Consider the following 20,599-nt stretch of genomic DNA (forward strand, 5'->3'; position numbering starts at 1 on the left):
CTGGGCGAAGTGACTCCATCTCAAAAAGAAAAAAGAGAGAGGGGCCAGGCGCAGTGGCTCACACCTGTAATCCCAGCACTTTGGGAGGCTGAGGTGGGTGGATCACTTGAGATCAGGAGTTCAAGACCAGCCTGGCCAACATGGTGAAATCCTGTCTCTACTAAAAATACAAAAATTAGCTGGGCGTGGTGGCACATACCTATAATCCCAGCTATTCGGAAAGCTGAGGCACGAGAATTGCTTTAGCCTAAGAGGTGGAGGTTGCAGTGAGCCAAGACTGTGCCTGAGAGAGCTAGACTGTCTCAAAAAAGAGAAGTAACTTCCCTTCTCATTCTACTGAATGATACAATGATACAGACTAATTTTTCCCTTCAAACAGGTTTTCTTGTCACTGCTTAGTCACTTTATGAACACAGGCATATGGGTGGTTAGCAGGGGGTTAATGGCCAGTAGAGTTGGAAAGCCAGGCTGGGTCCTGTCCTTACCTTATATTCCGGAGTTCCTCGCTGAACTCTTTTAATCTCTGCTCCCAGCTCTATGAACCTTTGGCTTGCAGTCCCAACACGGGCATGCAGGATGCGGTATTCAGCATAATCTGTCTCAAAGTCCTGCTCATAGGCATGTTGCTGTTCTGCACTGCGGATGGCCCTGTATTGCCTGCCAGGAGCAGAGAGCTGTCACCTTCAATTTCATTGCCCCTGAAAAGCCCTCAGCTTCCAGGAAGTATATCTTAATATATGCACAAGGCTTCATGAAATTGGAAAAAGCAAGGGAACTCACAGGAGATAGTCTGGTACATCTTCAGGGCTTGGGGATTCAGAATCTAGGAAGGAATCAAGAAAACACAAGTGATTATAAGTCTTTTCCACTGGCATTTTTACCCTCCTTTCATTAACTCACCTTCTTGAACTGAGGAACTGCATTCTAATCTGGGGTCCATGTCTTCATCTTTATCTTCTTGCTCCCAATCTTCTCCCTCTTGTAAATCCTGATTGGTCAGGCCTTGTAGGGGGCTTGGCGCTAAAGGCAGAGTTCTGAACCTCTTTTCTTCTAGTTCTACAGTGGCCACAGGCACTGAACGTTTCTGTTGAGGAAAATATCTGTGTGACATAAACAGCCAAGAGCTTCCTAAATATGTTCTTTTCTCAAGAATTCCTCCTAGGCTGGGCACAGTGACTCATACCTGTAATCCCAACCATTTCAGAGGCTGAGGTGGGGGAATTGCTTGAACACAAGATTTCAAGACTAGTCTGGGTAACATAGTGAGACCCTATCTCTGCAAAAAAATCAGAAAATGAGCCTGGTGTGGTGGCACACACCACCTGAGGAGGGAGAATCACTTGAGCCCAGGAGTTCAAGGCTGTGGTGAGCTGTGATCATACCACAGCACCCTAGCCTGGGTGACAAGAGTGAGACTAAGAAAAAAAAAAGGATGGTTTGAACCCAGGAGTCTCCAGCCTGGGGAACAGAGAGACTTTGTCTCTAAAAAAATTCCTCCTATATAATGAGCTTCCAATTTCTTTCTTTTTTTTTTTTTTTTTTTTTTTTTGAGACAGAGTTTCACTCTTTTTGCCCAAGCTAGAGTGCAATGGTGCAATCTTGGCTCACCGCAACCTCAGCCTCCCGGGTTCAAGCGATTCTCCTGCCTCAGCCTCCCGAGTAGCTGGGATTACAGGCATGTGCCACCACCCCGGCTAATTTTGTATTTTTAGTAGAGACGGGGTTTCTCCATGTTGGTCAGGCTGGTCTTGAACTCCCGACCTCAGGTGGTCCACCTGCCTCGGCCTCCCAAAGTGCTGGGATTACAAGCGTGAGCCACCGCGCCTGGCCTGAGCTTCCAATTTCTAAGTTTTCACTTGACTAAAAGTGCTCTTCAAAATAGTCTTTGCCACTGTTTCATTATACCAATGTTAAAAAAAAAGAAAGAAAGAAAGAAAAGCCCTTGCCATTATAACTTACCTTGTCCAGACGTTTCCGGCTGGCAGAGGAAGGCAGCTCCTGAACAGGTTCTCTGTTTGGAAGATGGGTCTGGTTTCTAGGATATTTTCAGGGAATGGGACAGATGAAGACCAGGGTAGGAGGTGGAACTGGATCTTTTATTACAACATTTAAGAGTGGAGATTAGAAAGGAAGACAATGCCAAAGCTTCCCATGTTAGTCCCACCCCGTCCCAAGTACCTCACTTCCCGCTGTGCCATGTGCTCCCTTGAGGATCCTGGGAGTGACTGTCCTTGGTTGCTTGCCAGTGGATCTGACACTGACACCTGGTGGGGAAAGTGGCAGGAGCACTTGGTTCCCTGGAGTACTGGGATACCTTGGACTTCAGCCTTTGCCCCACCTTATCACAACTCCCTGCAGTTTCTGGCCTCACCTCCTCTAGTGCTATCTGTGGCTGTGATACTACATCTCCTTCAGAATAGTTTCCTGTGTTCTGCCAACTCTCAGGATGTCTGGCATCTTCAGGCAGGTTGTGTCCCTGAACTGATAATGGGGCTGGGATAGAATCCATGGCTGCCCAAATAATGAGGCGCTCCCTGAGTGAGCCCAGGCAGTGGAGGCGGTTAGACCCAGACCTGGAAAGGCGTGGTGGAAAAAAATAGGGGGGTGAGCTCTTAAGCACCTCTTCACATTTCCCTCCCCCACTTTCCACAAACCCTTTCTTGCCTGCTACCTGTTCCCCCTTACCTGACGAAGCGTTGGCACACAAGGTCTAGGCTACCACCAGCGCCCTCCTGGCAACACTGGGACACTATGAAGGAGAAGAGGCAGGACCAGCCAGGGCCTGGGAACCTCAGATACTGGAGGTGGAAGGAGACGGTAAGCCCCATGAAGTCAGCCCCTCCCCCTCCTGCCGCCGCCACTCCTCCGGGAGCCAGCCTAAGTAAGACTAAGACGGGTCCCACAGGGCTCGTTAGCACACCAGGTGCAGCTGGGCCTGAGTTCCCCAGGAGGCTGAAACAGCACAGTCCCCTCAACCACAGCCCCCTGGGACAACCCCAGCAGCCTCCTCGCCCCATTTGGAGTTCAGTTCTCGGAAATACCTCAGACCGTGACCACTCGCAGCCTCCGGCCCCGATCGCACCTTCCACCTCCAGCCCACGTTTATGCTCCCTCGCCCTAATCTCACTCACACACCCTGAGCTCGCACTTACCCCTCGGTGGCCTTGGAAGGCAATCACCGGCCGTACCTGCGGGGAGAGCGAAGATGTGACCATTGAGCGCAGGTGAAGCGGTATCCCCAGGATCCGGGGTCCGGAGCCCGGGATCACCTGCCTAGCCGGCTTCACTTGGAGAGGTGGGGAGGCCAGAGCTTGCGGATGCCGCTCCCTCTCCCCTGCACCTTCTCCAGGGTCGCCGGCTGAGGCCCAAGGTTCCCAGGGGCAGGGACTAGAGAAGAAGGGGGCCGGCCGTACCTGTTGCCGCTGACACTCTTGCAGCGCCCGCAGCGCAGCGTCGTTGAGCCTGAGCAGTAAGAGGCTGGTCCGGGCAGCTGGCGTGAAACAGAGCCGGCGCTGTCCACTCAGAGGCTCCTGGAGCTCCTCCATGGCGAAGAGTTCGAGTGCAAGCAGCACGGGGGCCACAGGCGAGGGCCACCACCGCCACCTCCTCTGTGCAAGGTTTGGCTGGCACACCCGGTAACCCACGTCTGCCCCACCCTCCGCCCGGAACCCGCCCCTGGCCCCACCTCCGGCGAGCACCACCCTGAGGTTTCCCAGCCGCGTGGGCGGCGCTTCGCTTTCCCGGGCCAACCCCCCGGACCTCGGCGCTCTCTTCTAGGATCTGCGTGAGTCGCTTTGGGCTATAGGAAGAGCTATCCCCATTTCTCGGGAGAAAGAGTCCGCGACCACTGTCTGACCTCTCACCCAGGGTCCCCAGTCCTGCCTCAGTTTCCCCAGCGACCCTGAATTTGGAGTTGCTGTCTCTAAGTGAAAGCTGAAACTGCAACCCTTTGAGGGTTTCAGCCGCAGAGGGGCGGCAGAAAGGGCCTGATTGGTAGGCGGGCTCAGCGGTTCGCGCCCAGTTAGCCCCGAGCCTCGGAGACCAGAGGATGGCTGACCCGAAGGGGCACCCGAGACAGCGCTTGGGCTTTTTCCCGCCCGCCGTTCCACCGCGGATCTGAAACCGGTTTCTAATAGACTGGAGAGGTAATCGGGCCCTGCGGTTGTGGTGGCAGCAGCGAAAGTTGGCTGTCACCGACTGGAGCGCCCCCCCACTGGTGGGCAGGGATGCGGGCGCGGGTAGTGGCAGGAAAGTTGCAGGGCAGAGAGCCAGAACCCAGTCCTAGGTCTCATCTCGTGGCCTAAACACACGTCAGAGTGGTGAGACCGCTCCCTGAGGAGGGCCAGGAGCTGCCATGAAGTCGCCAGGCATTCCAGAGGGCCAGATCCTGGTGCAGTGAGACCCCAGGACCAACCTCTGGCCAGCCCTTGGTGTTTCCACTTGTTCCTGTTTGATTATATTTCCCAAGAGCCTTAATGTTGTCCTGTTTCCTAACCAGGATCCGTCTGTTAAATCCCTGGACCTGCACAATCCCAGGGAACCTTAATGTCCTCCACCACAAATAAAATTACCTATACATTTGTCAAAACTCATCAAAAAAATACACATAATTTTTTTTTTTTTTTTTTTTTTTTTGAGACGTAGTCTCGCTGTGTCACCCAGGCTGGAGTGCAGTGGCGCGATCTCGGCTCACTGCAAGTTTCGCCTCCCAGGTTCACGCCATTCTCCTGCCTCAGCCTCCCAAGTAGCTGGGACCACGGGCACCCGCCACCACGCCCCACGCCCGGCTAATTTTTTGCATTTTTAGTAGAAACGGGGTTTCACCGTGTTAGCCAGAATGGTCTCGATTTCCTGACCTCGTGATCCTCCCGCCTCACCCTCCCAAAGTACTGGGATTAGAGGCGTGAGTCACCGTACCCGGCCAATACACATAAAATTTGTATGTAAATTGTACTTCAATAAAGTTGATCTTTAAAATCTGTGCTCTCTCTGTTTCTCTGTGACAATATCCTAATTTGATAAACAGTTGTGGTAATGGATAAAGCTGGTCTCTTAGCTGGGCATAGCAGTGCATGCCTGTAGTCCCAGCTACTCAGGAGGCTGAAGCAGGAGGATCGCTTGAATCCACGTTCAGGCCATGTTTTTGTCACTGCACTTCAGCCTGAGCGACAGAGAGAGACCCTGTCTCAAAAAGAGAAAAAAAAAAAAAAAAAAAGGCCGGGCACACCAGCTCGTGCCTGTAATCCCGGCACTTTGGGAGGCTGAGGCGGGTGGATCACCTGAGGTCAGGAGTTTGAGACCAGCCTGGCCAACATGGTGAAACCCCGTCTGTACTAAAAATACAAAATTAACCGGGTGTGGTGGCACACGCTTGTAGTCCCAGCTACTTGGGAGGCTGAGACAGGAGAATCACTTGAACCCAGGAAGGCAGAAGCTGCAGTGAGCCAAGATCATGTCTCTGCACTCCAGCCTGAGTGAGACAGAGCAAGACTCCATCTCAAAAAAAAAAAAAAAAAAAGAGGCTGAGTGTGGTGGCTCATGCCTGTAATCCCAGCAGTTTAGGAGGCCAAGGCAGAGCTCAGGAGTTCGAGACCTCCCAGGGCAACATAGTGAAACCCCGTCTCTACTCAAACTACAAAAAAAATAACCAGGTATGGTGACACACACCTGTGGTCCCAGCTACTTGGGAGGCTGAGGCAGGAGAATTGCTTGAGCCCAGAGATGAATGTTGCAGTGAGCTGAGATCACACCACTCCACTCCAGCTTAGGCTGGAGTGAGACTCCATCTCAAAAAAAAAAAAAAAAGAGGCTGGGCGCGGTGGCTCATGCCTGTAATCCCAGCACTTTGGGAGGCGGAGACAGGTGGATCACCTGAGCTTAGGAGTTTGAGACCACCCAGGGCAACTTGGTGAAACCCCATCTCTACTAAAACTGCAAAAAAATTAACCAGGTGTGGTGGTGCACACCTGTAGTCCCAGATACTTGGGAGGCTGAGGCAGGAGAATCGCTTGAGCCCCAGAGGCAAATGTTGCAGTGAGCCGAGATCACGCCACTCCACTCCAGCTTAGGCTGGAGAGATACTCTATCTAAAAAAAAAAAGAAACCTGAGTTTTGCTCAATATGGGGACAGAGAGATAGGAGTCATGGTAGGGGAAATAGATTCAAGAAAAAGTTTTAAGATGGAAGAAATAGCATGTTCTATGTTGACGGAAATAATTTTTAGAACATCTCCAAAATTTTGATGGTGTAGGAGATTTACTGCAGTAGTGCCCTTGAATAGGCTTGAGGTCATGAGATCTATTCAGGATTGGCTTTATGTAGGAGTGTGGGCAGTTCGTTTATGGTAACGGGCCACAAGCAGAGAAGGTGGGTGCAAGTGTAGAGGTTAGGCAGATGTGGTGGGAGTCTGAAAATTTTTTTCTGATTGCTTCCATTTTTCTCAGTAAAGTAGGAAGCAACTGAGAGAGAGGATGAGGGAGGAGTGATTGGGGTTGAGGTGTGAACATAGTGTGAAACAGTTGCCTGTAAGTGTGAGTGAATAAGTTAGGAACGTGTCAAACACTAAGGACTGATGATAAATCTGAGGCTTAGAGAAGCAGAGCTTCTAAACCTGGGCCTACAGATCATAGAATTCAGGGAATTTGTGAACTTGGAAGGGAAAAAAATTACTTATTTATTTATTTTTGAGGCAGGTGTCCCTCTGTTGCCCAGGCTGGAGTGCAGTGACACAATCATAGTTCACTGCATCCTTGAACTCCTGGGCTCAAGCAGTCCACCCGCCTCAGCCTCCTACCGGAGTGTGCCACCATACCTAGCAAATTTTTTAAATTTTTTGTAGAGACAGGATCTTGCCATGTTGCCCAGGCTGGTCTCAAACTCCTGGCCTCAAGCGATCCTCCCACCTCAGCCTCCCAAAGTGCTGAGATTACATGCATGAGTCAGCATGCCCAGCCAAAATTACATCTGTATTTTCACTAACCTTTAACAGAAATTTAGCATCTCCTTTAATTATGAATGTAGGCAACAGATCACTGGTACTGGCAATAACTGCAATGTTCTTACTAATAGAAATAACAGATATTTTCATTTTACATTACAAGTGTTGAAGATACATCTAAATATTGTTTGCATTCAGCACACTTTGTAATTATAATTGCTATTAGACTTACTGTTAGATCTTTAATGCATTGACAAAGATCAGTTACTACACCATAAACATTTTAATATTTTGATAATTATATGTGAATATGATTGTTTTCCTTTATGAACCCATGTGTTTTTTGCAAATTAAAAAAAATGTTTATTTTCTTTTTGTGGACACGGAGTTTGGCTCTTGTCAACCAGGTTGGAGTGCAATGGCACGATCTTGGCTCACTGCAACTTCCAAATCCTTGGTTCAAGGGATTCTCCTGCCTCAGCCTCCCAAGTAGCTAGGATTACAGGCACGCGCCACCACACCCAGCTAATTTTTGTATTTTTAGTAGAGATGTATTTTAGTATTTTATTTTTTATATGTATTTATTTTTATATGTATTTATTTTTAGTATTTTAGTTTCACCATGTTGGCCAGGATGGTCTCAATCTCCTGACCTTGTGATCCGCCCACCTTGGCCTCCCAAAGTGCTGGGATTAAAGGTGTGAGCCACTGTAGCTGGTGATCTTAACTGTTTTTTTTTTTTTTTTTTGAGACGGAGTCTCGCGCTGTCGCCCGGGCTGGAGTGCAGTGGCCGGATCTCAGCTCACTGCAAGCTCCGCCTCCCGGGTTTGCGCCATTCTCCTGCCTCAGCCTCCCGAGTAGCTGGGACTACAGGCGCCCGCCACCTCGCCCGGCTAGTTTTTTTGTATTTTTTAGTAGAGACGGGGTTTCACTATGTTAGCCAAGATGGTCTCGATCTCCTGACCTCATGATCCGCCCGTCTCGGCCTCCCAAAGTGCTGGGATTACAGGCTTGAGCCACCGCGCCCGGCCTGAGACGGAGTCTTGCTCTGTCACCCAGGCTGGAGTGCAGTAGAGCGATCTCAGCTCACTGCAAGCTCCACCTCCTGGGTTCACGACATTCTCCTGCCTCAGCCTCCCAAGTAGCTGGGACTACAGGCGCCTGCCACCATGCCCGGCTAATGTTTTGTATTTTTTTTTTTTAGTAGAGACAGGGTTTCACCGTGTTAGCCAGGATGGTCTTGATCTCCTGATCTCGTAATTCGCCCACCTCAGCCTCCCAAAGTGCTGGGATTACAGGGGTGAGCCACCGCACTCGGCGATCTTAACTGTTTTTAAGTGTATGGTTCAGTAGTGTTAAGTACATTCATATCGCCCTGCAGCCAATCTCCAAAGCTCTTCATCTTGGAAAACTGAAACTCTATACCCATTTAACAATTCCCCATTTCCCCCTCCTCCCAGCTGCTAGCAACAACCACCCTTCTGCTTTCTGTTTCTGTGAATTTGACTACTGTAGATACCTCATACAGTAGTCTACCCTTATCTTCAGGGAAATTCCAAGGCCCTCAGTGGATGCCTGAAACTGCAGAAAATACTGAACCCGAATGCTGACAATCAGAACATGTTTCTGTTCATGTCTCCCATCCACAAATGTAACGCCTTTTCCATCTTAATTAAGCACTTATGATGCACTGTGGCCATAACTTTTGCAGTTTGAGGTGCAACAGCAAAACTGGCATGAGTTTTTTTCTCTTTTTTTTCACAATTTCATGAATAGGGGAGATTTATTCTTACCTTAAATCTTAGCAACCTCAGCATAAGTTTTTTTTTTTACTTATTGAGAACTTCCACCTTTTCATTTAAAGGAAGCACTTTATGGCTTCTCTTTGGCAAAGTCAAATTGGCAGCACCACTACTCTTGCATTTTGGGCTCATTATTAAGTAAAATAAGGGTTGCTTACATACAAACACTGTGATACGCTCTGATAACTGAGATGGCTACTAAGTGATTAGTGGGTGAGTGTTGCCTACAGTGTGGATACACTGGACAAAGGAGGATTGCCATCCTGGGTGGGATGGAGAGGGAGGATATTTTATCACACTATTCAGAACAGCACTTAATTTAAAAGCTTATGAGTTGTTGGCTAGCCACAGTGGCTCACTCCTGTGATCCCAGCACTTTGGGAGGCCGAGGCAGGTGGACCATTTGAGGTCAGGAGTTCGAGACCAGCCTGGCCAACATAGTGAAATCCCATGTCTACTAAAAACACAAAAATTAGCTGGGTGCGGTGACTAATTTTAGTCCCAGCTACTCAGGAGGCTGAGGCAGGAGAATCACTTCAACCCAGGAGGCAGAGGTTTCAGTGAGCCGAGATCGAGCGAGGTTCTGTCTCAACAACAACAACAAAAAACTTATTGTTTATGTCTGCATTTTTCCTTCTTTTTTTTTTTTTTTTTTTTGAGAAAAAGTCTCACTATGTTACCACCAGGCTGGAGTGCAGTGGTACAATCCCAGCTCACTGAAACCTCCGCCTCCTGGGTTCAAACGATTCTCCTGCCTTAGCCTCCTGGGACTACAGGCATGCCACCATGCCTGGCTAATTTTTTTTTTTTTTTTTTTTTTTAAATTTTTGTATTTTCAATAGAGATGGGGTTTCACCATGTTGCCCAGGCTGGTCTCGAACTCCTGGACTTAAGTGATCCACCTGCCTCGGCCTCCCCAAGTGCTGAGATTACGGGTGTGAGCCACTGCACCTGGCTCTTCTTCTTCCTCTTCCTCTTCTTCTTCTTCCTTTTTTGAGACACAGCTCGATTTCTCACACTGGCTGGAGTGCAGTGGCGCGATCTCAGCTCACTGCAACCTCTGCCTCCCGGGTTCAAGCGATTCTGGTGCCTCAGCCTCCCGAGTACCTGGGATTACAGGCACACGCCACTGTACCCTGCTAATTTTTGTATTTTTAGTAGAGACGGGGTTTCACCATGTTGTCCAGGCTGGTCTTGAACTCCTGACCTCAGGTGATGCCCACCTCGGCCTCCTGTAGTGGTAGGATTACAAGTGTGAGCCACCACGCTTGGCCCTACTTCTATTTTTAAAATGAGGATTTAACTCTCATCTGCCCCCAAAATATGCATGTACTTTCTCTCTCCATCCTCCTAATGTAGTAACGTTATTTTTGTTATATCAATATTGAATGTTTCTATTATTAGGAGTATGTAAATGTTACTTGCAACCTGTGACACTTAGAGTATTATGTTCACATTTTCTTTCTTGCATGTTCCTCTACACGAATTAATAATTATGCATTTTTTTTGTTTACTTTGTTACCTATGTACTTATTACCAATTGATTCTCATACCCTCTTCTAGGAGTATAACTCTCCTCTCAGTATAACCAAATACAATCAGATAATTTATCAATTTTATCAGGTTCCATTTTTTCTTAGGTATATGGCTCCAAAGCCCTCCATACTCCTGCTCCAATCTGAAATGATTGTTCTCTAGGTCGGATGCAAAGCTATTATCCTGGGATCTCCCTTCAACCTCAGCCAGAGGATTTCCTTCACTTACTGTGTCAGATACACTTTTTCCTGGATCCTGTAACTTTTTTCTTGGCTTACTCCCTCATTTTGGTGCAAAGCCTCAAAGGATTTATCCACCATGCATTCTTTTCAGGAAGCTTTTGGACAAATCCTTTGAGACTTTGCATATCTTTATTTTATTCTCATAACTTTTTTTTTTTTTTTTTTTTTTTTGAGATGGAGTCTTCACTCTGTCATCGGGCTGGAGTACAGTGGCGTGATCTTGGCTCACTGCAACCTCTGCCTCCTGGGTTCAAGCCATTCTCGTGCCTCAGCCTCCTGAGTAGCTGGGATTACAGGCATGCACCACCACACCTGGCTTTGTTTTTTGTTTTGTTTTGTTTTTGTTTTTTTTTTGAGAAGGAGTCTCACTCTGTCACCAGGCTGGAGTGCAGTGGCATGATCTCGGCTCACTGCAATCTCCGCCTCCCAGGTTCAAGTCATTCTCCTGCCTCAGCCTCCTGAGTATGTGGGATTACAGGCATGCGCCACCACACCCAGCTAATTTTTGTATTTTTTTTAGTAGAGACAGGGTTTCACCACATTGGCCAGGATGGTCTCAATCTCCTGACCTCATGATCTGCCCACCTTGGCATCCCAAAGTGCTGGGATTACAGACTTAGTAGAGACAGGGTTTCACCACATTGGCCAGGATGGTCTCAATCTCCTGACCTCATGATCTGCCCACCTTGGCATCCCAAAGTGCTGGGATTACAGACATGAGCCACCATGCCTGGCCAACTTTTTTTTTTTTTTTTTTTGAGACGGAGTCTCGCTCTGTCGCCCGGGCTGGAGTGCAGTGGCCGGATCTCAGCTCACTGCAAGCTCCGCCTCCCGGGTTCACGCCATTCTCCGGCCTCAGCCTCCCGAGTAGCTGGGACTACAGACGCCCGCCACCTCGCCCGGCTAGTTTTTTGTATTTCTTAATAGAGACGGGGTTTCACCATGTTAGCCAGGATGGTCTCGATCTCCTGACCTCGTGATCCGCCCGTCTCGGCCTCCCAAAGTGCTGGGATTACAGGCTTGAGCCACCGCGCCCGGCCCTTTTTTTTTTTTTTTTTTGAGACAGTCTCACTCTGTTGCCCAAGCTGGAGTGCAGTGGCACAATCTTGGCTCACTGCAACCTCTGTCTGCTGGGTTCAAGCAATTCTTGTGCCTCAGCCTCCTAAGTAGCTGGGACCACAGGCATGCGCCACCATGCTTTGCTAATTTTTGTATATTCTTTTAGTAGAGATGGGGCTTCATTATGTTGGCCAGGCTGGTCTCAAACTCCTGGCCTCAAGTGATCCACTGGCCTCGGCCTCCTAAAATGGTGGGATTACAGGCATGAGCCACCATGCCTGGCTTCATAATTTTTTTTAAGAGACAGAATTTTGTCCTGTTGCTCAGGGTGGAGTGCAGTGGCACAATCATAGCTCACTGCAGCCTCAATCTCCTTGGCTCAAGCAATCCTCCCACCTCAGCCTCCCAAGTAGCTGGGACTACAGGCACCCACCACCACATCTAGCTAAGTTTTTTTTTTTTTTGAAATGGAGTCTTCCTCTGTTGCCCAGGCTGGAGTGTGGTGATGTGATCTTGGCTCACTGAAACCTCCACCTCCTGGGTTCATGTGATTCTCCTGCCTCAGCCTTCCTGAGTAGGTGGGACTACAGGCGCGTGCTACCACGCCCAGTTATATATATATATATTTGTATTTTTAGTAGAGATGAGGTTTCACCATGTTGACCAGGCTGGTCTCGGACTCCTGACCTTGTGATCCGCCCACCTCAGCCTCCCAAAGTGCTGGGATTACAGGCATGAGCCACTGCACCCAGCCACATCTGGCTAATTTTTAAAAGTTTTGTAGAGATGGGTCTCCCTGTGTTGCCCAAGCTGGTCTCAAAGTCTTGGCCTCAAGTGATTCTCTTGACTTGGCTTCTCAAAGTGTTGGGATTTCAGGCATAAACAACTGACTCCAGCCTATTCTCATACTTAATTGATAGCTTGGCTGGGTGAAAAAGTGTAGGTTAATTAGTTTTCTACGGGTATTTGATAACATTGCCCCATTGTCTTTTCGTTTTCAGTGTTGCTGCTGACAAGTCTGTAGCCATTCTGACTCTTCATCCTTTGTATATGAACTATTTTTTATGTCAGAAGCCATTAGGATGTTTTTGGTTCCGGTACTCTGATGTGTGGTGATATAGAGCTTTTCTCATTTCTTGGGCTAGGCACTCTGTGACCTCCCTCTATTTTTGTTTTATTTATTTACTTATTTATTTATTTATTTATTTTTATTTTTATTTTTTTTTGAGACGGAGTCTCGCTGTGTCGCCCAGGCTGGAGTGCAGTGGCTGGATCTCAGCTCACTGCAAGCTCCGCCTCCCGGGTTTTTACGCCATTCTCCTGCCTCAGCCTCCCGAGTAGCCGGGACTACAGGCGCCTGCCACCTCGCCCGGCTAGTTTTTCGTATTTTTTAGTAGAGACGGGGTTTCACCGTGTTAGCCAGGATGGTCTCGAACTCCTGACCTCATGATCCGCCCGTCTCGGCCTCCCAAAGTGCTGGGATTACAGGCTTGAGCCACCGCGCCCGGCCTACTTATTTATTTTTTATTTATTTACTTTTTTGAGAGAGAATCTCACTCTGTCGACCAAGTTGGAGTGCAATGACGCAATCTTGGCTCACTGCAACCTCCACCGACCGGGTTCAAGTGATTTTTCCGCCTCAGCCACCCAAGTAGCTGGGACTACAGGTGTGCACCACCACGCCCAGCTAGTTTTTGTATTTTTAATAGAGACGAGGGTTTGCCATGTTGGCCAGGCTGGTCTTGAACTCATGACCTCAGGTGATCCGCCCACCTCGGCCTCCCAAAGTGCTGGGATTCCAGGCATGAGCCACCATGCCCGGCCCTTATTTATATATATATATATATTTTTTTTTTTTTTTTTTTTTTTTTTTTTTTTTTTTTTTGAGACAGAGTCTCACTCTGCTGCCCAGGCTGGAGTGTGGTGGCGCAATCTTGGCTCACTGAAACCTCCATCTCCTAGGTTCAAGCTATTCTCCTGCCTCAGCCTCCCAAGTAGTTGGGATTACAGGTGCCTGCCACCATACTCAGCTAATTTTTGTATTTTTAGTAGAGACGAGGTTTCACCATGTTGGCCAGGCTGGTCTCCAACTCCTGGCCTCAAATGATCCGCCCATCTCGGCCTCCCAAAGTGCTGGGATTACAGGCATGATCCACCGTGCCCAGCCTGAATGTTTCTTTCTTTCTTTTATTTTTTCCTCTTTTTTAGAGACATAGTCTGCTCTGTTACCCATGCTGGAATATGGTGGGGAGATCACGACTCACTGCAACTTCGAATTCCTGGGTTCAGGCAATCCTCCCATCTCAGCCTCCTGAGTAGCTAGGACTACAGGTGCATACCACCACTCCTGGCTGTTTTTTGAATATCTGTTTTTATAAATTCCCTGTTGTTGTTCAATATCCTCTCTCTCAAATAATACTGTTAATAGTCCTGTGTCTCTGATTTTCTTGTGGCCTTGAAATTGAATTGTTTCTGTATCCTCAGGCTACAGTGCAGTGGCTTGATCTCGGCTCACTGCAACCTCTGCCTTCCGGGTTCAAGCAATTCTTGCACCTCAGCCTCCCAAGTAGCTGGAATTACAGGTACACGCCACCGCACCCCACTAAAACAATTTTTGTATTTTTAGTAGGGACTGGGTTTCACTATGTTGGCCAGGCTGGTCTTATACTCCTGACCTCAAGTGATCTGCCCGTCTCGGCCTCCCAAAGTGCCTGGATTATAGGCATGAGCCACCATGCCCAGCTGTGAGACTGAATTTTCTGTTTGTGTTTTTTTGGGGTCTATTTTTATTTTAGGACTGTTTTCTCCAATGCTTGGTGATCCTTGGCTCTATATTCATCTCTACAAGCAAGGCACTAAAAAGCTGGTTGACGTTTGGTATGCATGGAAAGAGCTGGTTGCACTTCAAGGTAATCTGACTGGACCATTTCATTATGTAAGGCCTAAATTCATGTAATTATCCAAGCTTATCCCCCTCTCAGGGACTTGGCATATGCTGTTTCTCTTGTCTGTGTTTGATTAAAATGTATTTGGCTGAAGTAACAGAAACCTGACTCAAGTTAGCTTAAACCAACAAAACAATGTGGTAGTTCCCATACCAGGAAACTCAGTGTAGAACAAATGTTACAGTTGAGGTATCCAGTGGTCCAACAGCATGACTAAGTACCAAGAGTCTTTCTGCTACTCATTTGCTTCAACCTAAGGCTGGCTCTCTTCTACGTGATAGACTAGAGCTGCTAGGAGCAGTATGGGCTATGTGTTTCCTCATTCATGTCAATGGGAAACAGCATCGTCACCACCCTAGCAATGGAAAAAAAGTCCTTCTCTTTTGTCTGATCAGGCTAATTTAGGCCACATGCTCACTCCTGAGCCAATAACTGTTACCAGGTGAATACCACAAAATAATGTGATTAGGCCAAGTTCCTAAACCAATCAATATTAAAAGGGATTAGTTTACTTTGATTGACTTAGCCATTCAGTACCACACTTGGAGTATAGGCTGAAGGGGAAGAATTTTGTTTTGTTTTGTTTTGTTTCAAGACAGAGTTTCATTCTTGTTGCCCTGGCTGGAGTGCAATGGTGCGATCTTGGCTCACTGCAACCTCTGCCTCCCGGGCTCAAGTGATTCTCCTGCCTCAGCCTCCGGAGTAGCTGGGATTACAGGCATGCACCACCACGCCCGGCTAATTTTGTATTTTTAGTAGAGATGGGGGTTTCACCATGTTGGTCAGGCTGGTCTTGAACCCCTGACCTCAGGTGGTCTGCCCACCTCGGCCTCCCAAAATGCTGAGATTACAGGCCTGAGCCACCTTGCCCAGGCAGAATTTTTTTTTTTTTTTTTTTTTTGAGACAGGCTCTTGCTCTGTTGCCCAGGCTGGAGTGCCGTGGTAATGATGACAGCTCACTGCAGCCTCAACCTCCTGGGCTCAAGCCATCCTCCCACCTTAGACCCTCGAGTAGCTGGGACCATAGGCACACACCACCACACCTGGCTAGATTTTTAGTTTTTTAAAAATTATTTTTATTTTATTTATTTATTTTTTTGAGATGGTATCTCACTCTATTGCCCAGGCTGGAGTGCAGTGGTGCGATCTTGGCTTACTGCAACCTCCTCTTCCCAGGTGCAAGCAATTCTCTAGCCTCAGCCTCCTGAGTAGCTGGGATTATGGGTATGTGCACCATGCCTGGCTAATTTTTGTATTTTTAGTAGAGATGGGTTTTCACCGTGTTGGCCAAGCTGGTCTTGAACTCCTGACCTCAAGTGATCTGCCTGCCTAGACCTCCCAAAGTGCTGGGATTATAGGCACGAGCCACCATGCCCAGCCTAATTTTTTAATTTTTTGTAGAGACAGGGTCTCACTATATTGCCCAAGCTTGTCTCAGACTCCTGGCCTCAAGGGATCCTCCCGCTTGGCCTCCCAAAGTGCTGAGATTACAGGTGTGAGCCACCGTGTCCAGCAGAGAATTTCTCAAAATTGCATTGCTCTTCAGTGATAAAGGAGGAATGGTAGGAATATTAGGGGTTCAGCTGCACAAACCAATAATATATAGTTTACAGTTATTATTGGGTTTTTTTTGTTTTTTGTTTTGGTTTTTATGAGATGGAGTCTCGCTCTGTCGCCTAGGCTGGAGTTCAGTGGCACAATCTCAGCTCACTGCAACCTCTGCCTCCTGGGTTCAAGCTATTCTCCTGCCTCAGCCTCCCGAGTAGCCGGGATTACAGGCGTGTGCCACCATGCACAGCTAATTTTTTTTGTATTTTTAGTAGATATGGGGTTTCTTTTTCTTTTTTTTTTTTTTTGAGACGGAGTCTCGCTCTGTCACCCAGGCTGGAGTGCAGTGGCCGGATCTCAGCTCACTGCAAGCTCCGCCTCCCGGGTTTAGGCCATTCTCCTGCCTCAGCCTCCCGAGTAGCGGGGACTACAGGGGCCCGCCACCTCGCCCGGCTAGTTTTTTGTATTTTTTTAGTAGAGACGGGGTTTCACCGTGTTAGCCAGGATGTTCTCGATCTCCTGACCTCGTGATCCGCCCGTCTCAGCCTCCCAAAGTGCTGGAATTACAGGCCTGAGCCACCGCGCCCGGCCGAATGACTGGTTAATTTTTCTATTTTTAAAGTAGAGATGGGGTTTTGCCATGTTAGCCAGGCTGGTCTCATATTTCTGACCTCAGGTGATCCACCTGCCTCGGCCTCCCAAAGTGCTGGGATTACAGGCGTGAGCCACTGCGCCAGCCTGTGTTGTCAAAGAGAAACAAAGGTGTAAGGAAAAAGAATAATAGGAGATAACCACTTCTCAGGTAATATTTATTTATTTGTTTGTTTTTTGAGATAGGGTCTCACTCTATCACCCAGGCTGGAGTGCAGTGGCGTGATCATAGCTCACTGCAGCCTCCATGAGGTAACATTTAAACTGAGATCTAAAGCCTGTTGCCTGTGATAGTCTCCTGACTGGTCTCCTCATTTCTATTCATCTGCTGTAATCCATTATCTACTGGTAAAGTGATCTTTTCAAAACTTACACTCTGCAAATGAAGAGCACAGGCTAGGTTAGACTCTCAGCTCCACCCCTTATTATCTCAGTTTCGCTGAGAAAGTTATTTAACCTGCCAGGGCCGAGGTTTCTAAATCGGTAGGGGGTGGATAATAACACCTCAAAAGGTCATCGTAAGGCTCAAATAAGAAAAGTACACTAAATGTACCAAATAAAAACCACCTGATATTAGCTAGTAGTTGTATTAGCAGTAGTAACTGGGATCTTGTCACAACCCTACCTCCCCATCTGACCTGGTTTCACACCACTCTGCTCATTAGGCATTAGTGACTTGCCCTTTACCTACACAATAATCCTGTGGCTCTTGATGGGATGACCTGAGGGAGGAGGGCCTTAGGGCCTTCACACATGCTGTTCCCTCCTGAAATGTTCTCCCTGCCCTTCCCTCCTGGGCTTGGCTAACTCCTCATCTTTTTGTTTTAGCTCAAATATCACTTACTTCACCTCCCTAATCAAAATTAAAGTCTACAGTGTCCACAGGTGTACTCCCTTCATAGCACCAGCAGAACTATTTAGTTACTTCATACCAGGTGGAATTGTTCACAGAGTCTTCATTCAAATTACACTGACATGTGTTTTTATGGGTCAGTGCTTAAGCTGTGTGCACTGTGAAACATTTTGAATCTCATCCTTGCGTGGAATCTGTTATTTTCCTTTAAAGCTATTGTCACAATCAGTTTTCATATATAGGTGGGGCGTGGTGGCTCACGCCTATAATCCCAACACTTTGGGAGGCTGGGGTGGGTGGATCACTTGAGGTCAGGAGTTCCAGACCTGCCTGGCCAACATTGTGAAACCCTGTCTCTATTAAAAAAAAAATACAGTCCGGGCATGGTGGCTTGTGCCTGTAATCCCAGCACTGTGGGAGGCTGCGGCAGGTGGATCACCTCAGGTCAGGAGTTCGAGACCAGCCTGACCAACATGGTGAAACACCATCTCTACTAAAGAATACAAAAATTAGCCGGGCGTGGTGGCATGCGCTTGTAATCCCAGCTACTCAAGAGGCTGAGGCATGATAATGGCTTGAACCTGGGAGGTGGAGGTTGCAGTGAGTCGAGATCATGCCACTGCACTCCAGCCTGGGTGACAGAGTGAGACTCTGTCTCAAAAAAACCCAAAAATTCATATATATAGACACACAGACATACAAATACATACATGGATATTAGAGAGAGAGAGGCAGACAGGGAGAGGGAGAGAGAGAAAGTATATGAGAGAGCTTTCTTCTCTTAGTATCTTTCATGATAATAGGAATATGTTCTGCTCATCAAGATATACCCAATGCTGGCTGTGCACTGTGGCTCACGCCTGTAATCCTAGCACTTTGGGAGGCCGAGGCAGGCAGATCACCTCAGGAACACCTGAGGTTAGGAGTTCCAGACCAGCCTGGCCAACGTGATGGAACCCCATCTCCAGAAAAACAAAAATACAAAAAATAGCTCGGCATCATGGTGGGTGCCTGTAATCCCAGCTACTCGAGTGGCTGAGGTGGAAGAATAGCTTGAACATAGGAGGCAGAGATTGCAGTGAGCCGAGATCACACCATTGCACTCCAGCTTGGGTATCTTTTATTAACTCTTTTTTTGGGGGGCGATGGAGTCTCGCTGTGTCGTCCAGGTTGGAGTGCAGTAGTGTGATCTCGGCTCACCACAAGCTCTGCCTCCTGGGTTCACGCCGTTCTCCTGCCTCAGCCTCTCAAGTAGCTGGGACTATAGGCGCCCACCACCACACCCAGCAATTTATTTATTTATTTTTGTATTTTTAGTAGAGATAGGGTTTCACCGTGTTAGCCAGAATGGTCTCGATCTCCTGACCTCGTGATCCACCCGTCTCGGCCTCCCAAAGTGCTGGGATTACAGGCGTGAGTCACCGCACCCAGTCTCTCTTTTTTTTTTTTTTCTTTTTTTTTTTGCGACAGAGCCTAGCTCTGTCGCCAGGCTGGAGTACAGTGGTACGATCTCGGCTCACTGCAACCTCCGCCGCCTGGGTTACAGCGATTCTCCCGCCTCAGTCTCCCAAGTAGCTGCGACTACAGATGCGCGCCACCATGCCCAGCTAATTTTCGTATTTTTAGGAGAGATGGGGTTTCACCCATGTTGGCCTGGCCTGGGGTTGGCCAGGATGATCTCAAACTCCTGACCTCAGGTGATCTGCCTGACTCGGCCTCCCAAAGTGCTGAAATTATAAGTGTGAGCCATCGCGCCTGGCCATTTTTTAATTTTTTTTTTTTTTTTTTTTTGAGACGGAGTCTTGCTCTGTCGCCCAGGCTGGAGTGCAGTGGCCGGATCTCAGCTCACTGCAAGCTCCGCCTCCCGGGTTCACACCATTCTCCTGCCTCAGCCTCCCGAGTGGCTGGGACTACAGGCGCCCACCACCTCGCCCGGCTAGTTTTTTTTTTGTATTTTTTAGTAGAGACGGGGTTTCACCATGTTAGCCAGAATGGTCTCGATCTCCTGACCCCATGATCCACCCGTCTCGGCCTCCCAAAGTGCTGAGATTACAGGCTTGAGCCACCGCGCCCGGCCACCATTTTTAAATTTTTAAATTTTTATTTATTTGTTTTGAGATGGAGTCTCACTGCATCTCCCGGGCTGGAGTGCAGTGGCACGATATTGGCTCACTGCAACCTCCGCGTCCTGGGTTCAAGCAGTTCTCCTGCTTCAGCCTCCTAAGTAGCTGTGATTCCAGGAGCCCACCACCATGCCTGGCTAATTTTGTATTTTTGGTAGAGACGGGGTTTCACCATGTTGGCCAGTCTGGTCTCCAAATCCTGACCTCAGGTGATCCACCTGCCTTGGCCTCCCAAAGTGCTGGGATTACAGGCGTGAGCCATCTTGCCCAGCCTTTCTTATTAACCCTTTTTTTTTTTTCTTTGAGAAGGAGTCTGGCTGTGTTGCCCAGGCTGGAGTGCAGTGGTCCCATGGTGGCTCACTACAAGCTCCGCCTCCCAGGTTCACGCCATTCTCCTGCCTTGAGGAAAGAGACCCTCTCATATTATTTTATATTGTTTTATACTCAGTACCTGTTTTAACAAAAAAGCAATGAAGGAAAACCAAAGACAGGCAGCCCGGCGCCAGGCCCAGAACCAGGCCTGGGTCTGCCTGGCCTAAACCGGGTAGTTAAAAATCAACTCATGACTTAGAAATCAATGTTCCTGACATTGTATAGAAGAACATTGTGAAACTCCCTGCCCTGTTCTGTTTCTCTCTGACCACCAGTGCATGAAACCCCTGTCACATACCCCCTGCTTGCTCAAATGAATCACAACCCTTTCATATGAAATCTTTAGTGTTGTGAGCCCTTAAAAGGGACAGAAATTGTGCACTTGGGGAGCTTGGATTTTAAGGCAGTAGCTTGCCGATGCTCCCAGCTGAATAAAGCCATTCCTTCTACAACTCGGTGTCTGAGAGGTTTTGTCTGCAGCTCATCCTACTACAGCCTCAGCCTCCCGAGTAGCTGGGACTAGAGGCGCCT

At 48.2% G+C, this 20,599-nt stretch overlaps 2 protein-coding genes across 3 annotated transcripts in view; one reads left to right on the forward strand and one right to left on the reverse strand.

Moving 5' to 3' along the window:
• The window catches only part of ELL3 (elongation factor for RNA polymerase II 3), a 5,655-nt gene extending 1,068 nt beyond the window's left edge, over nt 1-4,587 (reverse strand). The window contains exons 1-9 of one of the 2 annotated variants that reach the window (XM_025389654.1): nt 3,414-4,587; nt 3,153-3,188; nt 2,686-2,798; nt 2,372-2,573; nt 2,179-2,264; nt 1,960-2,035; nt 901-1,084; nt 781-823; nt 486-657 (exon numbers count right to left, since the gene is read on the reverse strand). In XM_025389654.1, the coding sequence (XP_025245439.1) occupies nt 486-657; nt 781-823; nt 901-1,084; nt 1,960-2,035; nt 2,179-2,264; nt 2,372-2,573; nt 2,686-2,798; nt 3,153-3,188; nt 3,414-3,545 (1,044 nt within the window). In that variant the 5' untranslated portion in view covers nt 3,546-4,587. Of the gene's footprint in view, nt 1-485; nt 658-780; nt 824-900; nt 1,085-1,959; nt 2,036-2,178; nt 2,265-2,371; nt 2,574-2,685 lie in introns of both variants that reach the window. The other variant, XM_025389653.1, reaches the window with a different exon arrangement.
• The window catches only part of SERF2 (small EDRK-rich factor 2), a 22,806-nt gene continuing 5,946 nt past the window's right edge, over nt 3,740-20,599 (forward strand). The window contains exons 1-2 of the mRNA XM_025389661.1: nt 3,740-4,145; nt 13,787-13,907. The gene's annotated coding sequence lies outside the window, so the exon portion shown is untranslated. The remainder of the gene's footprint in view (nt 4,146-13,786; nt 13,908-20,599) is intronic.

The sequence above is a fragment of the Theropithecus gelada genome, chromosome 7a, assembly GCF_003255815.1.
Source record: "Theropithecus gelada isolate Dixy chromosome 7a, Tgel_1.0, whole genome shotgun sequence".
Taxonomy (NCBI): Eukaryota; Metazoa; Chordata; class Mammalia; order Primates; family Cercopithecidae; genus Theropithecus; species Theropithecus gelada.